Source organism: Humulus lupulus, chromosome 8, assembly GCF_963169125.1.
Source record: "Humulus lupulus chromosome 8, drHumLupu1.1, whole genome shotgun sequence".
In the NCBI taxonomy this organism is placed as follows: Eukaryota; Viridiplantae; Streptophyta; class Magnoliopsida; order Rosales; family Cannabaceae; genus Humulus; species Humulus lupulus.
The window spans coordinates 71,786,702-71,807,238 of record NC_084800.1 but is presented as its reverse complement, the minus strand read 5'-3'; the positions used below and the strand labels follow the sequence as shown (position 1 = coordinate 71,807,238).

General features: G+C 35.3%; 1 protein-coding gene across 4 annotated transcripts; it reads left to right on the top strand.

The window, feature by feature from the left end:
• The first annotated feature begins 4,243 nt into the window (after positions 1–4,243).
• LOC133797755 (uncharacterized) lies at positions 4,244–14,931 on the top strand. 4 transcript variants are annotated; one of them, XM_062235780.1, is made up of 16 exons: positions 4,244–4,445; positions 5,130–5,710; positions 6,000–6,240; positions 7,202–7,476; positions 7,785–7,940; positions 8,085–8,867; positions 8,948–9,042; positions 9,288–9,350; positions 9,449–9,537; positions 9,633–9,698; positions 10,570–11,187; positions 11,360–11,434; positions 11,588–11,658; positions 11,775–11,832; positions 13,124–13,385; positions 14,029–14,931. In XM_062235780.1, exons 2-16 carry the CDS (start codon positions 5,286–5,288, stop codon positions 14,709–14,711), a joined length of 3,960 nt encoding a protein of 1,319 aa, XP_062091764.1. In that variant the 5' UTR covers positions 4,244–4,445; positions 5,130–5,285; the 3' UTR covers positions 14,712–14,931. The 4 variants fall into 4 exon arrangements, with proteins under 4 accessions (XP_062091764.1, XP_062091763.1, XP_062091765.1 ...); XM_062235779.1 differs by lacking the exon at positions 4,244–4,445 and adding an exon at positions 4,452–4,633; XM_062235781.1 differs by lacking the exon at positions 4,244–4,445 and adding an exon at positions 4,640–4,912.
• Positions 14,932–20,537: the final 5,606 nt, after the last annotated feature.

Here is a 20,537-nt window from a genome sequence, read left to right as displayed (position 1 = left end):
ATAAAATTCATCAATGCATTCAAGATCTCATGTCTAGGATTTTGAAATAACCCTTAACTATAAAGAAAACTACTCCATAATCATGTTCATATTCATAAACATAAATATTCAATGAAAATAAAAGAGTTTTGAGAAGAAAGAAAAACTAGATTGAAGAATATAGATGATGATGTTTTTTCCTCCCCCTCTCCTGCTCTAGCCTCTAAAAATCGCAATCCAAAGTTATAATAAAAGTTAGCCCTAATCCCTTTTATAGCCCCCCAAAAATTACATTTAAAAATTGAAATTTAAGAAAAAATCGATCACTGGCCGCGGCCACTAGAAAAATGTATTTTCCAGAAAATCGGGCTTCGACCGCGGCCTGGGACATTGCTGGCCGCGGCCACTACATTCTGTCCCCCAGGCCGCGGCCTGGAATAAGGCTGGCCGCGGTTGTAGCAAGTTTTCCCGTTTTTCAATTTTCTTCTGCTATAGTGACTGAAAGTATTTTAAGCATAACTTCCTCGATATAACTCAGAATTGGACGACTAAAAAAGATATAGAAAGATAAGAAAAATATCTAAAACTTATATTTCTAGGTATATGTCCAAAACAGTATTGGAAAGTTATCAAAATCAAGGTGAAGTTTCAGACTTGTAATTCCAAGCTTAACCATTGCTTGTAAAACATCCCAAATTCATCCACTTTCACCCAAATGTCTTGAAAATCCTAAAAACACAAAATAAACTAATTAAACATATATAAATAAATAATCAAGTGCATAATAATAGATGAATAATGAATTAAAAATAGACAAATTCAGTACTTATCAGACTCCTATAAGAGAGAGTTCTTATTTAATCAAGTGGTGGATATGCTATATTTTAAAATATAATGATTGATTAAATAAGTGTTACAATAAATAACTATTTAATCTAGTGGGGGAATGTTATATTATTTTATAATATAATGTAATATTATAATATAATATTTTAGATTAAATAAATGCGACAAAGAGGGTCACATATTGTAACATATAATAGAGAGTTACAATATTTAGATATATGAGATATATTCAAATATATAATATATTTGGTGTTACAAATTTGTAACATCCAAATATTACCCATTATTCTGTAGATTTGTTGTTACACAATATTGAGATGAATTTCTTAAAGCCATATGTGAAATGACTGATAGAGATGTGATTTTAACTCCCATAATGTGTATGGAAGTTACAAAATCAAGTGGGAATGAATTTGAAACGTTTTGGAAAAATTGGTTGCTAGAAAACGTCTTGGGCCACGGCCTGAGTTTTTCAGGCCGCGGCCCAATAGGCAAAAACACATCGTGGGCCGCGGCTTGTGTTTTTCAAGCCGCGGCCTGAGCGGCCGACAACATTTTACAAACTTCGGTTTTATCCAATTTTGAACGTTTCCAATAGCCAAGTAACTCCAAAATCTCTATTTTAATTCCATAAACATCCAATTAATAATTGGTAACAGCCATGGGGGTTGGTGGAATTTGAAATTCAAAGGGTGTCTTAAAACTCTATAAATAAGAGCCTAATGCTCACTTGAAAGACACAACTTTTCTATCCACTAGAGCACTTGGCTAGAAACACCTTGAAGTTTGATTATTCCAAAAATCATTTCCATAATCTGTGAAAGATCCCTTAGTGCTTGAGTTAGGGGGAAATAATCTTTTGGACAAATGTTTCAAACCTTGTTCAAGTTGGTGATCCCCAACACTCTCCACGTTGGTTGTGTGAGTGAGAGTTATTTGTTCATTGTTCTTGTTCTTTTATTCTATTGCTTTTCATTTCTTCTATTATTCTTCTTTTCTCTTTTATTTGTATCTTTTGTTTTAGAGTTGTAATTTCATCTACATCTTTTATTTTACTATCTCAAGTTTATTGGTATCTTTTTGTCAAAGAGTTGTATTTTCTATATTCTATCATCTTCCATCTCCTTCTCTTATTTATTTGTATTTTCAGTTATAGAGTTGTAACACTTTTTTAATCAATCATTATTTATTTGTAATATTTTATCTAGAGTTGTATTTTCTTACTATTTCCATTGAGGCAAATATATATTTTCCTAACAATTAATTCTTTGCATCTTATTTAGTGAAATCTCTATTATTCATTCAAGTGTGCTTATTATTAATCTCTTGTTGTTGTTTGGCCAGCAATGACAATGTATTTAATTATGTTTGATGCTGGAAATATTAAATGTAATGAGAAGAGCTTGGATGACACGAGTCATAATCTAGGTTAGATTATGTTAGTAAGTAACACATGGATGTGTTATTTGCCTTGTGTAACTTTTGAGAATTGAACATTGAATTTGCATTCTTAAATCTAATTTGGCGTAGGAATATGTTTACTTAGGTAAAAGAATTAATATCATAAAATTTGGGAAAGTTTTATGAATGTTTTGTGAATTTTCATTAACCTGGGAGTTTTGCTAAAATATTGTCGCAACAATCTGTTAAGGATAGCCAACATAGGGGAAAACAATAATTCAAGTCCATTTTACAGTCCACATATTTCTTTCAAATTTATTTGTTTAGTTCAGTTTTAATTTCAACATTTCCATCTCTTTAATATTTCGTTTAGCGTATAAACAACCCATTTGATTGTTAATACTTTTAAGTTGTTTAGTAATTGTTTTGCCTATTTTTCTATTTTGCAATCCCTGTGGAGACGATCTACTTATCATTGTATTACTTGTGTAATTACGTGCACTTACGTATTTAAATCAATTAAAATTTATTACAACACTAATCTTAGGACTCGTTCTTTTGAACATATAATTACAACTATAATCCACTGTGACCTAATCACTATAATTGTAACTATCCATATGTTCGAGATTTTATGAATGTTTGTATTAATTGAATAAACATGTAATAAAACAAGCGAACAATGCGATTGAATAAACAAAATGATTTCTACTTCTTTTATTAATAATAATAACATGTTACATAAGAAATATGATTTTATTAAGGGCATAAAACCCAACACTATGACCTATACATTATTGTGTCCCCTGATTTTTTCGAGCCATTAAAAATTCCCCCGAACAATTCACAGTGTTGTAAAGTGGGACTTCCGTTCAATTTTGTCAAATGAGGCTAATGGCATGCTGACGTGGCTCTTTTCTTGCTGATGTATTTTAGCCACGTCAGCGTTACATGTGTAATTTAAATTTTTTTAAAAACTCTTCTTCTTTTGTTATTAAAAATCAATAATTTTTGTTTAAATTAATTTTTTTTAAAATACACACATGTCGCTGACGTAGCCAAAACACATCAGCAAGCAAAGAGTCACGTCAGTATGTTGTTAGCCAAATTGGAACAAAATTGGACGAAAATCTCATTTTACAACACTGTGAATAGTTCAGGTGGAATTTTTAATAACCCGAAAAAATCAGGGGCACAATAATGTATAGATGATAGTTCGGGAATAAAAAATCCTAAAAAAAATATATTAAACATTTATCATATATATCAAAATCATAAAAAAAAACATAAAAACATACTGAAATCAACTTCTTTAATTTTAAAGGAGAATGCCCACATATGATTAAAATAGTATGGTTTGGTTAGTTGCTATAAATATGGGTCATAAAAGAGTCATATTCTTGGTAGAAATACCGTTATTATGTGTACTCCAAAACATACGCCTTCAAATCAAGTCCAACCACATTTAGGTCATTACCTTTCTAAGTGTATGCAATATTGTTGTGGTTGGTCCCATAGGGACACACTCTAGGGATAAATAGCTACATTTTTTTCTACATACAAATCCTAGGTTTGATTCTTTGTAGACATCAAAGATACCATTGTAACCCCCAATAGCAAACCAAGAAGGAAATATATAGAGAAACACAAACAATACTCTAATCCATTTAATTGGATAAGGAAAGGACTATTATATAGAATAAAGTCAAAGCCATAAAGTAGACTTATAGTGGTAGTGGTACCCTTTTGCTTATTATTATTATTCATTGCACTTCATTCATCAAATTCTATTTGAAGTCAACAATTTAGTGACCCCAAACAAAACAACCCAACCAAAATAACATATTTAAACTTCCCAAATATAAACATAATTTCTTTCTTTTTTTAAAAAATAAATAAACATAAACCCTATCCACACAAGAGGCAAAGCTCTCTCTCTATATATAATATTTATTTAAATAGAAAGGGAAAGAGTATATTCCAAAGTAGAAAGGTGAGTGTCTTAGATGAAGAGAGTGGGTCCCACGTGCGAAAGAGATGATGTAGGGCTCTGATTTTAGCGCGAGTGTTACACTTACAACAACCCAAGTCACTCGAACAGCCCCGCCCTAAATTTCATGCGGGTCCCGCACCCTCTCTCCTCTCAACGCAGAATCTCTACGACGACAGCGCCTGCCACAAATTCCTCCTCCTCCAATTCGTACTTTCTCTCTCTACAGGTACACTACGATCCCTCTCTCGATCGATCAATGCCGCTATGTCTTGGTTCCCTTTCGATTGAATTTCGCTTTTGCCTGCTCCGAATTCCTGGTTTTTGATCCAGTTTCTGCTTCAATTTTTACTGCGACTTCGGAAAAACCCTAGCTTGCTTTTGCTCGAATTTGGGGTTGCGGTGGCAGAATTGATGGTTTTTTTTTTTTGAATTCATCTAGTTTTGAATTTTTAATTGGTTGAATTCTGGGTTTTGTAAATTTTGAGTTTGGTTTTTTCTTGGTACATAGTTTTTGATGATTTGGGCTTTTACTCAGCTTGTCCGGAAAGTTTTGAAGAAGAAAACAAAGCTTAATTTTGAAAATGTTTTCTTTTTAAGCATTGATTGTTCTGGGATACAAGTCAAAGGAAAGCTTTTGGTCAACTGCTATTTTGGCTAATTTTAACTGCTTTCTGTATCTGGCTAGCGAAACAAGTGAGTTAGCGTGTAATAGTTATAATGGTATCTTATTGGGTAGAATGTACGGAGCTAATATGTTCTTTTTCTTTAGGCGGGTAAACTATTTATCTTGTCCATGGTAGTGTACTAAGGTTTACTTAAAATAGTGGGAATTTGTTGTATATGAAGAGCATAATTAAATAAGCAGTTTATCAGTGTTATACTAATTATGGTTTACTTCACGATATTGCAGATATGCTATCCCGTGTGGTTTAACGTTGGATTTTATTTATGAATGTGGGTTTGTACGTACTTGTCTATAAGAATTTATTTAAACCCTGAAAACAAGGTGTTCTGAAGAAGTTCAGTTTGGACAAATTAGACATGTGTTGGTTTACTTAATAAACTAATGGCGGGAAGTGTGAGATTTGAGTCGAGTTCGGCTAGTCCAGAAGATTTGGGTTTTACTGGGAGTATTTCTAATGTGCAGAGAGGAAGTTACCTCAATGCCAGCTTAGATAGGTCTGGAAGCTTCCGTGAGAGTGGTGAGACTCGAATGTTTAGTTCTGGTGCTAGTACACCGCGGGCCAGCACTGCATTGATAGGAGATTTGCCTCCTGTAACTCAGTATTTGACAATAGATCCTATTACAATAGAAAGTCAGAAATATACTAGGTTAGGTGAATTGAGGAGGGCTTTGGGAATTATATCTTTTGGGAGCACAGCTGAAGACAATTCATTTGGGGCTGCTCATTCAAAGCCTGCCCCTGCTGTGGCTACAGAGGAACTGAAGCGGTTCAAAGCAAATGTGCAAGATGCCTCTAACAAAGCAAAGTAATAACAAATTTTATATATGATACTGAATTCTTGTATTTGAGTTTTGAGATTCTTACAATTAATGCACATGTTTTTGACGTCAAAGTTACTCCGTTTTTCTTAAAGATACTTGAAGGTGTATTGTCTATTAATGTCTAATTTTACTCCTGGTATTTATTCTTAATCAGCGTTGAGACCAGTAGTATTGAACTTGTTGCAAGTGTGTGGGGATGGAATTAATTTTGGCTTGTTGTAATTTACAAGTAGATTTTTGCTAATATGCATCTTTTTTATTTTATATTGTCAGGATTAGGAAAAAGATGTTTGAAGAATCCTTGCAAAAATTGAACAAGTTTTGTGATATTGTAAACTCAAAGAAGCAACGGAATGAGATGATTACTACAGAAAGATCAGTTGGCTTGAATTTGTTGAAGATGGGAACCCCAAGTTCTAGGATCCCTGCTGAACTGGGGAATCAAAAATTGGAGGAAAGGACTAAGAATGTCATTCTCAATAAGCGAGTTCGCTCTTCAGTTGCAGAAATAAGGGTTTGTCCGATGCAATCTCTATCTTCATTCAGTTATTAATTTATTTTTATCTTGCTGTTAATGCTGTGAATAGCATGTAATAATTACATGAGGCAAGTAGTTCATGATTATACTTGCAGATGGCATATGCAGGTATCTGTATGTAGATGCATTAATTTTACTACATTAGTGTCTATGTACATCAATATTATTATAGGAGCACATTTTATTTTTTAGTATTCTGTTCAGTAAAAACAATTAGATTTCTAAAAGTGGAATGAAGGGTGAGAAATTTTATTTCATTCACATTTTCTTTTAAAACACAAAATAAAAATGTTGCCAGAAAACTTTAATATTTTATGTGTTTTCATTAGAGTTGGCAGGTTTTAGTTTTCTACTTATTTAATAAATTAAGCACATATAATTTCATAGATAAGAAAAGGAGAGACAAGAAAAAAGAAACCTTGTAGATGTGAAGGACTATATCTTAAAGATGGGAAACTATGTGAAAAACAGAAGTTCAATGGTTATGCCACGAGGGATGAAAGGGCATAAATACCCTCTAAAAGATCAATTATTCTAAAGACACTTGTATTATAAACCATTGGTTCAATTGCTAAATAATATGAACGCACCGCATGAGATTCTTAAGGAGACACAGCTGTTCTTGTCCGTGAAAAAAAAACAAAGAATACTGTAAAATTAAAGACTGATTTATCAAAGATCAGTGACTGTTTCCACTATGGATAAAACTGTCATGGCTTAATGTCATTGTATTGTATTCTTCAATTGTCCTGCTTTCTGAAAATGTAGGTTCTAATTCTAAGGAGCTTTACCCTAAAATTGTAATGTAATTATTCAAGCCTATGGAGTTGGTTCACGATCCTTGCAAAGCCTCATTTGTGTTTTAATCATCTTGATTTACTTTGACTAATTCAAGCCGTTTCTGTTTTCTTATTCTATTTTCAATTATGTCTTGTAGGCTGAAGGCCAAACTAATAATCTTGCAAAGCGGTCAATAATCATAGGAAAAGATAGGGATCTGCATAGAGATTGTGGTGAAGGATCTGATATTGTTGATGAAAAGATTCGAAGATTGTCAGTTGGAGGGGAGACATGGGACAGAAAAATTAAAAGGAAACGTTCTGTTGGTCCTCTTCTTGGCCGACCCTTAGATGATGGAGAGCCCAAACGAGCTGTGCATCATAAGCTTAACAATGATCAGGGTTCAACATCTTGTGATAACCAAATTTTTAGGTGAATCCTTTTGTTAATATGTTATTGCTTTGATGTTTAATTTCATTTAAAGTAGTGACCATGTAGAATTAGGAACCCCCAAACCCCCAACCTTCCCCCCCCCCCCCCCCCCCCCCCCCTCTTTTTTTCTCTGTCGAATGTCGGTTCGACTTTATGTGAAGATGTACTCTTGACATTAATGCTAGTTCTGCACTTTTGTCTTTTGTTGCATGCAGCACCTGTTGATTTTATTGACCATTTTTTACTTTGGTTATTGCATGATATGAAAGGTGAGATTCAGGTGTTTGAGATTTTCACAATTCTTGCAGGTCAGGACCATTAAATGGCATCAACAAGTTTGATGGTGCTTCCCTGCCTGCTAGCTCAAATGGCCGTGCCATATTTAAGAATGAACTTGACAAGGTCTCTCTTTCAAGGGATTCAATTCCTGGCTTAAGTAAGGAGCGACTCAAGGGGAACATTAAGTATGTTTTACTTCTCTAGATTTGATGCTGTTGTGTAGTTGGTTACCTTGTTAATATTCCTTTATAGCTATCCTGAAGGTTAGTTAATTTGTTTGATGTGGAGTTTATATCTTTATATCTATGTTTTCTTAATAATTTGTATAGGTTAAATGGTCGTGAGGATAATCAAATACTTAGCAATAATCCATTGATAAAAGGGAAAGCTTCAAGGGCACAGCGAAGTGGCCCTGTTGCTTCAGGAAATTTGTCTCCTAATTTTCCTCGCACCTCTGGATCACTGGAGGGTTGGGAACAAACTGGAAATGTAAACAAACTTCACTCAGTAAGTGGGGCTAACAATCGTAACCGACCTATGCCCACAGGATCTTCGTCCCCTCCCATGGCATGGGTTGGTCAGAGACCACAAAAAATTTCCCGCACTAGACGATCAAATTTAATGTCTCCTGTCTCAAACCACGATGAAGTACAGACATCACCAGAAGGCTGTTCTCCTTCTGATTTGGGCCCTAGATTAACCTTTTCTGCTACCAATGGGTCTCTTGGCAGGGGCATATCTAATGCTTCCCTGCAATACAGAGTAAAGCATGATAATATTTCATCTCCTGCCAGATTATCTGAAAGTGAAGACTCTGGTGCGGCATGTGAAAATCGTGAAAGTAGGTTAAAGGAGAAAGGAACAGGAAGCGGTGAAGTAGAGGATAGAGGTGCAAATGCCTTTCAAAACACTGTTCCTTCAACATTGCTTACGAAGAAAAGTAAGATAACTATTAAAGAAGGAACTGGAGATAGTGTGCGCCGACATGGAAGAACTGGTAGGGGCTCATCATTTCCTAGGATTAATATTTCACCAGTGAAGGAAAAGTTGGAGAATTTAGCCTCAGCAAAGCCACTTAAAAGTTCTAGGCATGGTTCTGAAAGGAGTGGCAGGTAGTGAATTCTTTTTCTTACTGTACAAAGAAATGGCTTTTACTCTTGACACTAACATCAGTATTTTGTATTTGTTTCAGCAAGTCAGGGCGCCCCCCTCTAAAGAAGTTTTCAGAACGGAAAGGCATTGCTCGTCTTGGGCATATAAGTGCTACTGGTTCTCCTGATTTTGCAGGTATTATTTATATCTACATCAATTACTACTTGGTACAATTTAAGTATGAACTCGTACTCTTATTGTGGTTCATGGGTTTATTTTTCCTGCTTCTGTTAACAAACCCTTATGTTTTTTCAGACAGTATATAAATAATATATACAGTTTGTTCTTCATCTATAACTTAATTAAAAGCTAGATAAAGCATTGTCACCTGCATTGCGGGAAATTATGGGTCAATGATATTTTATTGCATATAACTCCAGGTGAACCAGATGATGATCGTGAAGAACTCTTAGCAGCTGCAAGTTTTGCTTGTAATGCGAGTAGTATGTTTCTAAACTTAACATTGTATTGTTTCTAAAAAAATAAGATACCCAAGCCTACATGTACGTATTTACAATGAGATTTTGTTTGGTTTGTCCAGATCTTGCCTCTTCTAGTCCATTCTGGAAGAAAATGCAACCAATATTTTCTTCTGTTAACTTAGAGGAGATATCCTTCCTAAAGGAGCAGGTGGTACTTAAACTCTTTAGATTTTACTTTTTTAGTCTTCATTTAGGTTCTAAATTGTCTCTTACACGTTCTTTGCAATATTTTTTACAATTCAGCTTAATTTTATGGAGGTGCATTATGAAAGCTTGTCTCAGATCTTTGGCCTTCGCAACGATGTTATGGTAATGTCAGAGTAAATGTTTTTCTTCACATACAGTCTTTCTATTGTTAGTTTATGATCTTCAATATTATTCTTGTTCTTGTTTTTTATCTCAATTTTGATCCGTCATGCTATATTTTTTTAAGTAAAATTTTCTGTTATGTGATTTAAAGCGTGATACTTCAGATTCTCTATATTAAGCCTTTATTATTGGTTAATGAGATATTGAACAAAAAGAAGGATGTACGCTTTGTTGTGAAATTCTCATGAGACTTATAAGGTTATGCAAGTCTATGGGAAGAATTTTCTTCTCGTTTTTGTAATTTTTCTAAGCAAAATTACTTTTTTGGAATGCTATTCTTTTTTATTAGTGGTAGAGTGGTTTCTGAGATAATGTTAATTAGTATAACTTGTGGGTAATATATGCTATATATATTATGGTGGATTGACACTAAAATGCATATGTGCAGTGCCACTCTAATCTGATAATTTTACTTCTGTTTTATAAGTTTTTGTTCCTTATTAGAAAAACAAGGTAATAGAAGTTTTCATCTCTATTGTGTTGCCATTCATTTATTGCAGCCCCAGTCCTAAAGTTTGACCTTGTTAAGTTATTCGTGTGATATAGTTGGTCACCAGCTCTATTAGATTTTTTCTAAATCTGCTAGTTGTTGGGCAACTTGGGCTTTACTGAATCAGTTCTTATAATACATCTTAATTCGTCTCAATTTTATTCTGACCTAGTGTAGTTTGGCTATTTTGTTTTATTCCTGTTGGAACAAGTTTTGCTAACTTTAAGATTGATGAAACAGGAATGCATATTAACCAGATCTAATTTCCCATGTATAATTTTATAGATTGTGACTCATGTTTACTTTGTTTTCTATTCTCAGAATAATCTTGTGCGTGGAGAGAACCTTGAGTCTCAGGTTCATGTATCTGGAGGAAAAGAGAGAAGTTTCCATGACCAAGTTCTGGACTTGGATACTGTAGGTGAGAAATTAAATTCGGAAAGAAGTAAGAATATGCCTCCACTGTACCAAAGAGTATTATCAGCTTTGATAATGGAAGATGAGATGGAAGAATTTGAAGAAGAGCGTGGAGCAAGAGTTACATGTTTCCAGCAAAGGGGTGAATTTTCTCCCGATGCTGGTTCTAAGCGAAGGAACATGGTTGGGTTTGAGTTTGAAGGTGAATCTATTTTTGATCCTCAAACTTTACAGCAGTGTGCTGTTGACATTTTCTCTTGTAATGGTAGTGGTAATGTAGCTAAGAGCACAAGCGTACATAATCAGTTATTCAGCAATAGTGTATTGAAAGGAGATCAGGGAGTTACACATTTGGATAATGGGTCATTTACAGAGTTTTCTGAAGAGATGATTGGTAGATCTTCGTCATTATGTGCAAATGCTTCTGGAATTTCGTCCTTTGATTTCTCATATGAGCAAATGTGTATGGAGGACAAGCTCTTGCTGGAGTTGCAGAGTCTTGACCTATATCCAGAGATAGTGGTAAGCCTTAATATGAGCAATTAGTAAAGGTTTTATAAGTTTAATCTAATACTTCTCTTAGCCAGATTTTGCACGAACTGTTTAACAATCTTTTTCTATTTATGGCTGAACTTTGTTTGTTTCTTTCAATATTTCTGATTGTTGCATAACTCTTATGGTTTTCTTTCCATAGCCTGATCTAGCTGAAGGAGATGATGAAGCAATTACTTCTGATATCCTTGAACTTCAAAGGCATCTTTTTGAACAGGTTTAAGTTTCACCACTTATTTCTGGACTGTATCTTGCTTCATTGTAGTGAAATGTTTAAAGTTCATGTTTTGACAATTTTGGTTGAAAATTGAACTTTTATTTGTCATATTTTCCTAACATGCTGTCGACGTGTACACTTCTGATTCCTTAGGTTGGTAAAACAAAGGTGCAGCTGAAAAAAATCATTGAAGCAATTGAGGGAGGCAATGAAGAAGAAAAACGGTAGATACAAATTAGTGAACTAAAGTTTCCCATACATTTTGGTGCTATTTTAAATATTGATAATATACAAATACCGGAAACTATGTTGAGCTTTAATATGCGGTTAATGTCTTCAGGAGACTTGAGCAGGTTGCGATGGAAAAACTTGTTGAATCTTCTTACAAAAAATTGCTGGTATTTTTTTATCCTTCTGATTGTTGTGTGCTTATGGTACAGACTTTATTTTGTTTGTTTAGTTTGCATATGAAAATTCTTCATTTATAATTTATGGATGGTATTTCAAGTTGAAAAAGGATGCATGATGCATGAACACATGGGCTTTTGTTGGTTCTGACTTCTGAGTGATTGTACATCTTTGTCATATACGATCTGTGGTCTCTTGAGTCTTGACACGTCCTCTGCATTGGTTGGGGAGGCTACTTGTGCTAGCTTACTCTTGTGTTTTTGGGATGATTTGTTTTGTTTATGATAATAATACTAGTTCACTCGGAGAACTAGATTTTGAAACATCTGTTGAACTATTTCTAGTTTTAAGTTTTGGCTGCACTTGATGGGTTGGGTTCAATAGAAGCAAGCCACTAGATCTAGAAATGACCTCTAAATTCTTTATGTACGTTTCTTTTTCTGATATGTAAGGGGTTGGGAGTGTTTGTTGTAAGTTTAAGTTGCTCTGTAGTTTTTCTTTGTTTTTTCCTGTTTTTGGCTATGTACTGGGTTTGTTAGTTATTTCTTTGTGCGAGTCATTTTTAGTGTGTTTCCTAAGCTATAATGGAAAAACTATTGTGAGAGGTTGAACTAGTTTGAAGATTGGATGGTGTACATGTTTAATCTCTCTTTTAATATAATAAAAGCTTATAAATTGCTGATATAATATATTTTGTTTTCAGTACTTTTTTTCCATTGTCTTAAAGATAAGAACATGGGTACGATGGTGACAGTAATAACAAAGACAAACAAAAGAAACATGCATTAACAGATGTATATATGTTTCTATAAACCTTTACCTTTATGCATTTGCAATGTTGTTAACCATCAAAGACCACGGAGAGTGTAATCTAATCTTCTAGGAGTGAAAAATGAAGTTGGATAATGCATGCATGGTATTTATACCTTCTTATGAATTTGGAAATAATGTAGGGTAGCTATGAATATTTACTATTTATAAATTAATTTGCTTGTCATTCTTGTTTGTTGATACCAAAAGCTTGTGGAGTGGGTTTATTATTATAAAAATTGGGAAGACCTTCATTAAAGTTTTCGCTTGTATAGGAAGTTGGATAGTGGAAGGATTTGTGTGTTCTTAGACCTAATATGCTAGTAAGAACTAGATCTGATAAAACTGTTTTGGAAATGTGTTCTACGATACAGTGCCCATATAAAATTTTCATAATCAGTTAGTATTAGTGCGATTTCTTAAATTATAAATAGGCAGTTACTTAAATTCCTTCATTTTCAAATTTGGCAGGCCACTCGAGGAAGTCTTGCTTCAAAACTTGGGGTTGCGAAGGTTCCAAAACAAGTTGCTGTGGGTTTTATGAAGAGAACTCTTGCTAGATGTCGAAGATTAGAAGATACCGGAAAAAGTTGCTTTAGTGAGCCTGCACTTCAGGATGTCATTTATGCTGTACCTCCGCGTGAAAATGATCCAGAGTTGGCAAGTCGCCTAGGGTCAATAGTGAATTTGCCACTTGAAACTCGGAATTCTCAACTGGAGCCCAGATTGTCAGGTTTGCCATTGTTCCCATACCATTTATCCTCTTGAGGAATTTCTTTGTAGCTTTAATGTTTTTCTTTTAAATTACAACTGTGTAGTTTTTGCAAGCTATTCGCCTTTAAATTTCAATGGTGAAGTTGCTTTATTAAATTAAACATGGTGCCCATGTTACAGCTCCTGAGAATATAAAATTGAAGGTGCCTTTTTTTTGTAGAACTATTTTTGTTATTAATTCTCTGTTGTAGGAAATAAAATTTATGCATTAAAAAAAATAAAACAATTTAGAAATAAATTCTTTGTTTTTTTGGTTTCTTTCTCTTAATAGCAGTGCTGCTATTTTTCCTGCATATCACTGGGAAGAAATAAAAGAATAGTTAATACACTAAAAGCTCGTTGAGAACATAAGACAGTTGTGTGAGTGCTTGAGGCCGATTGTAGGGGATGTTGAATTTTTTTTATTTAGTTTAGGCATGGTTAAGCGGATGTGAGAACAGGGGAAGAGGATGGTGAAGGTGGTCTTGAGTTCGTAATAAATTTTTAATTTTTAAATTGTTACCAGGAGAAAATTGATAGTCTTTAGTTCTTATCTTTGATTTTTCAACATCCATCTTATTGTCAGATTAATTGGTTTAACTCTGTATTCTATTCGCTCACAGGTTCTTTGTCTGATTGGGCTGAGCAGTATGATCCCCACAATAAAGTTGAGAAGAATTCTTCTAATTTATTTGGAAGTCTTACCAACTCTGAGAAGGATTTTGCCAAAACAGGACCCATAGTGAACAGGGGGAAAAAGAAGGAAGTGCTGCTTGATGATGTTGGTGGCAGCCCTTCCTTGAAAGCCAAGTCGAATTTTGGTAATAATATATTAGGTGGAGTGAAAGGTAAAAGAAGTGAGAGAGAACGGGACAAAGATCCATCTGCCAGAAACTCTGTTCCCAAAGCTGGCCGTCTGGCATTGGGTAACTGTGAACGGAAAACAAAAACGAAGCCAAAGCAGAAGACAGCTCAGCTATCGACTTCAGGAATTGGTTTAATTAACAGTATGCACCCTTCATCTGCTTCTTTTGGTGAAATTCACGGCAATGGTGGCAACAGAAAAAGAGAATCTGGGTTGATGTCACATGGTAACAATGCTGATGATCAATCTACAGAGAAGAGGGAACCTGTGGATTTTATAAATTTACCATTGCCTGATTTAGACTCCATAGAATTAGGCGTAGCCAATGATCAAGATCTAAGTACTTGGTTGAACATTGAGGAGGATGGCTTACAAGAACATGATGCAATGGGCCTGGACATACCTATGGATGACCTGTCAGACTTGAATATGATTCTATGAGGACATATACTGTATATTTTTCTTGATTATTTGACATTTCAGATAAAATAGATAGTGCTATTGTCAGAGGACAACATGCTGATTAAGTTATGCCTCTGACAATAGGCATTTGTAATTATGGTCATTCTTTTTGTAGTATACTCGTCTGAAAAAAAGTTAAAAAAGAAATCTCAATCATTCATGTCATCAATCATTATCTATAGATCATTTTTTTTTGTTCCATTTTTTTTCTCTGACTTTGTTGGCTTGTTATATCAGTCACTTGGTTGAAATCTGTATTCATGTGCAGACTAATATATATTAATTTAACCTTTGAAACCTTTAGATGCACTCTTTACTACCATCTCATTGCGATTGATCAGTTTGCATTTCTCAATTGCCATAAATTTGCAATTCCATGCTTTAATGTATTTGAATGATGATTCCTCTTTTAATTGGGCAAGCAAATGCCTCTTGTCCATAAATGCTTTGGATGATCAGTATACTATTATTATTACTATTAATTTCATCGATTTACTTTCTATAGATGTTCTAATTTTATTATCAGAGAATAACTTCTGTTGGATATTGAGATTCTTACTCAAAGCGGCTCTGCTAATTTAGGCAGACAATTTGATAATTTGTTCCTATCAATGACAGAGCCTGCTCACTTTTACCTCCCTTTGTGCATTAGTTTGGGGATTCGAAAGTACAGAGGTATTTATCCTTTTACATTACATGTTAATTGAAATTGGTTGAGATTTTGAAATATGTAGGTGCTAAGTCTATAAAATCTGCCTTGACAGTGTTGGTAAATTGATCTGGCGTGTTCATTTAAGAAGTTAATCTGTTGTATTCAACTTCCAGAGTTGCGGTGTGAGTGTTGTGATTCTTTGTTACATTGTTTTTAATATTTTTCTGTGATTTTGTGTTTTTATTTAATTTTCTCTGGTATCTTAATTGATTTATGCTCTTTCCTTGTGCTTTTACAGGTTTCTTTCTCAGGATGTTTAACAAATCTTCTGTTTCAGTTTTTCAGCACTTGCTACTCAGTTTTAACTTAGAATGCCGTTCTTTGCTGTCTCTACCACTGCATGCATTTGTCTAATGTTTTGTTTTACGAGTCAGGTATTTGTTCTTCTGTGCCTTACAATCTTGTTTTGTTTGTGGCAACATGAAATAATGCTTGTAAGCTGGACTTATCCTGGATATAATGTGGTGAGATGATAAGTGAAATTTGAGGCTTATCTGTCCATGAAGAGCATAATTTATTTTTTCTTTGATTTTTCAATTTGTTTGTCTACAGTAAAGGATGAAAATGATTTAGTAAAGATATTGTACAATTTTTTGACTATGGTTTTTTATCAGGGTGACAAACGAGGCCTATATATGGTCTTGTAGGTTATGCCTATATATGTCTTATTTCTATTTGCCTTGTGCTAGTTTATGCAAAATTATTGTTTATAAGGTTGCAAGTGGTTATGGGTGATATGATTTCAGAGAATCAGGGGGTGTTTGTTACTGGCAGACAGATTTTAGGTGTGGCGCTGGTTGTTAACGTAGTTGTGGAAAAATATAGATATCATTGGAGGAAAGGTTTGATCTTCAAAAATAATTTTGAAAAAGCCTATGCTCATTTGGAAATGAAAGGTTTTGGTAGTCGGTGGAGGAAGTGGATGAGCGGATGCTTATTTTCAGTTTTCTATTTTATTTTCATTGATGGGGGGCCAAGAGGGAAGCTCAGGGGCTCTAGCCTTTAGGGGTTTCAGACAGGTGATCCTCTTTCTCTGTTTTTATGTTTTTATCTAATTTAGTGGTGGATGTTTTGAGTAGTTAGATTGAAAGAGATCGAATTTATAAGTTGATCAAGGCTTTCAAATTGGTTAGGACCAGATCATGGTCTCACATCCAAAGTTCGCTGACGATGCACTTGGCAGTAGAGGATTATTCAGTTGAATTTGTTAAATTGTTTGGCTTGGTTTATAGATTATGAAATCAAAGGGTGTTGACAGTTATGGAAATCAAAGGGTGTGACTTTCTAGTTCCCTCATTTATAGGGATAGGGATTGTTTAGTATTTTGTAATTAAAGTTGTGATTAGTGTATAGCCTATAATACTAGCCCTAGGCTGTAAATTAGTATCACAGAAATAAAATATAGAAAGAAAGGTGATTTTTTCCAAATGGTATCAGAGCTTTAAGGCCCCTTCGGTCCTCTCTATTTCCTTTTGTTCCCAGCTGCATCTTTCTTTGACATCCAGTCCTTCTCTCGGCAGTCAGGTGACATCTCGGCAGTTCCAGTCCAACCACCGTCACCCAGTCGCACGGCCTCCTGCGACTCTCTCTCCATCGCTCCACTCTGGCGTCTTCTCCAATTGTACGGCGCCCAGAAGTTCTCGGCATCCTCTCCAACTCAAGAGCTCTTAGCCACCATCTCCGACATCACTCTCGCCTGAGCTCTCGACTCTAGGTCTCTTGTCGCAGCCATCTCGTCCCCAGTCTCGGTCGTGCACAGTCCTCAGACGCTCTGACTTCTCAGAAGTTCAATCGGTCCCTGGGTCGCACAAGTCACCATGTCTACACATAATGAAAATTCATCTCAAAAGATTGGGCCTTACTCAGCCCAAACACAACCCACTGACATACCTAATTCTAATCCCAATTCGGCCCATCATTGCACCTATCAAGTTCAGGCCCACAATAAGTTTTTCTCATAACAATGGGCCTGCCCAAATCAAAGCCCAATCTCAGGCCCATAACCAGTTCACCTTTGCTTCTATCAAAACTGGTAATTTTTCTTCAACTTTCCAAACACCATGGATAATAGATTCCGACACAATTGATCACATGACAGGTTTCCCTCACTTGTTTGATTCATATTATATGTCTAGTGTCAAAATTGCAGATGGCTCTTACTCTCCTATTGTAGGACTTGATACCATTACATTGTCTGCTGATTTACACCTTAAATCGGTTCTTTATGTACCTTCTTTGAAATGCGATTTAATCTGTCCATAAGTTAACTGCTGATAATCACTGTCTTGCTAAATTTGTGTCAAATTCTTGTCACTTTTAGGAACTATCATCGGGGAGGATGATTGACAATACTAGGATTCGTGACAGACTTTATTTCTTTGATGGACAAAGAAGAGAACAACCTTCTCAACTTCGTTTGGATTCAAGTTCTATTTCTAACTCCTATGTTTCAAAATATGTTTTTGATTCATTTTCTCAAAAATTATATTATGGCACTGTCGACTTGGGCATCCAAGTTTTTTATATTTAAAACAATTATTTCCCTCCTAGTTTATTCATAAAAAAAGTTGCTGATTTTCAATGTGATATATGTCAATTTGCCAAACACACACGGGTCTCCTTCCCTCCAAAAATGTATGCACCTTCCCGTCCTTTCTCTCTTATTCATAGTGACATTTGGGGTCCCTCAAAAGTTACTACTTTTCATAGTAAGCGTCGGTTCATTACATTCATTGATGATCACAAACACAAGTCTGAAGCTGGTCCTGTTTTTCAAAACTTTCATCATATGATTCAAACGCAGTTTCAAACTTCTATTCAGACACTTCATACTGACAATGGTACTGAATATTTCAATACTACTCTTAGTCTCTTTCTCCTTCATCATGGGATTATTCATCAAAGCTCCTGTGTGGATACACCACAACAAAATGGGGTGGCTGAGTGGAAAAATCGTCACCTATTAGAAGTTGCTCGTGCTCTCATGTTTACCATGCATGTTTCAAAATATCTTTGGAGTGATGTTGTCCTCACTGCTATTTATCTCATTAATCGCCTTCCCAGTCGACCCCTTTAGTTCAAAACAACATACTCTGTGTTTCAAACTCTGTATCCTCATGTGTCCACCAATTCTCTACCAGTCAAAGTTTTTGGTTGCACTTCTTTTGTTCACATTCACTCCCAAAATTGGAGTAACTTTGATCCTAAAGCCATTAAGACAGTGATTTTGGGTTATTTTCCTACACATAAAGGCTATCAATGCTATTGTCCTCTCACTAGAAAATCCTATACCTCACGTGATGTCACCTTCTTCGAAAATACTCCTTCATTCCCACCTCGCTTCAGGGGGAGAATCATAATCATCACGTGCAAGAAGCTCGATAAAAGTAACAAACCATTTCTTACCTGAAAATGTGGTGACCTTGGAGGGTCCCCAAACATCACTGTGAAAAAGGTTGAGAAGGACAATAAGATTTTTTAACATAAGTGTTTTTATGGCTCTTGGCCAACACACAACTTTCACATTGAAAAGATAAAGGATTTAATTTTTTAAATAAACCAGGGAACAAATGTTTCAGATAGGAAAAACTAGGATGGCCCAACCTATAATGCCATATCATTATTTGATCAAAAACAGAAAAAGAACTGATACTGCTAAGTCCTTGAGCAATTTTATTAATAGATAGAGTATCCTCAAAATAGTAGAGACCATTAATCATCCTAGCACTGCCAATCGTCTTCCCCGAGCGTTGGTCCTAACAAATACAATGAGATTCATAGAAAACAACACAACAATTAGAATATTTAGATAGTTGACTAACAGATAAAAGATTACAATGAAGTTGTGGAACATAGAGAACAAATTTAAGATCTATTCCCTCAGATATTTTAACAAGGCCTTTTCCCACAATAGGTGCGAGAGTTCCATTGGCTATCTTAACCTTTTTATTACCTGAACATGGGATATAGGATTCAAACAGTTTAGAAGAATTTGTCATATGGTCAGAAGCTCCAGAATCAATTATCCATGGAGTGGGATTTAAAAAGGAATGGAGAGCATATTTTTCAATACCTGTTTGTGCCACAGATGCAACAAAAATACCAGATGATGGCGGATTGGATTTCAGCAGCTCATGAAGATGAACCATCTGCTCTTTGGTAAAGGGAAGAGCTTCAGCCTCATTGGCAGCAGCATTACGCCCATATTTCTCTCGTGGTTTCCAGTTTGCTGGTTTCCCATGAATGCGCCAGCATGTCTCACAAGTGTGACGAGGCTTGTTGCAAAAATCACACCAGACCTGTGGCTTTTCATCAGATTTATTCCAGGTGGATTTGCTATAGCCCCCTCCATTATTAGTAGCTAAAGCTGATCCTTCAACAGCTGCTCCAACAACCTTCTTTCCCAACATGACATTCCTTCGACTTTCTTCTCTTCTAACCTCCGAGAAGACTTCAGCAATAGAAGGCAAAGGTGGGCGGCCAATGATTCTCCCCCTCACCTCATCAAACTCAACATTAAGACCAGCCAAAAACTTGTAAATCTGATTGTCCTCGACTATCTTTTATGATGTTTACCATCTTTAACAGATTCCCATTCATATGTGTCAAAAAGAGCAAGATCTTGCCAAATCCTTTTCAACACAGTAAAGTATTTGGTAACATTGTCCTCACCTTATTTTATGTCATCAAGTTTGAGATTCAACTCAAAAATTTGAGATTGGTTCTCCAAATCAGAATACATCTGATGAACATCATCTCCTAATTCCTTAGCAGTAGGATAACACATATAGTTTGAACTAATCTCCTCCTCCATAGAATTAACCAGCCAAGTCATAACCATGGAATTTTCTGCATCCCATGTAGCATAAGCCGAGCCATCCTCCTTAGGTGCCTTCTTATCACCCGTCAAAGAGCCCATCTTCCCACGTCCTCGCATGTACATTCGAATTGATTGAGACCAGCGCAAAAAATTATCACCATTAAGACGAATGGTGGTAATCTGAACAGAATGGGATTCAGAAACATGTTTAGAGGATTCAGGGGTGTTGAGGTTGATAGGTTTGGTTGGTGGGATAGTAGTGGACTCATGGGAG

What these genes read in the sequence shown, in the direction of transcription:
- LOC133797755 (XM_062235780.1), top strand. Translation starts at nt 5,286, where the DNA reads ATGGCGGGAAGTGTGAGATTTGAGTCGAGTTCGGCTAGTCCAGAAGAT. An exon ending in AAAGGCATCTTTTTGAACAG is followed by an intron (nt 11,435 to 11,587) that starts GTTTAAGTTTCA and finishes CTGATTCCTTAG; the next exon opens with GTTGGTAAAACAAAGGTGCA. An exon ending in CTTCTTACAAAAAATTGCTG is followed by an intron (nt 11,833 to 13,123) that starts GTATTTTTTTAT and finishes CAAATTTGGCAG; the next exon opens with GCCACTCGAGGAAGTCTTGC.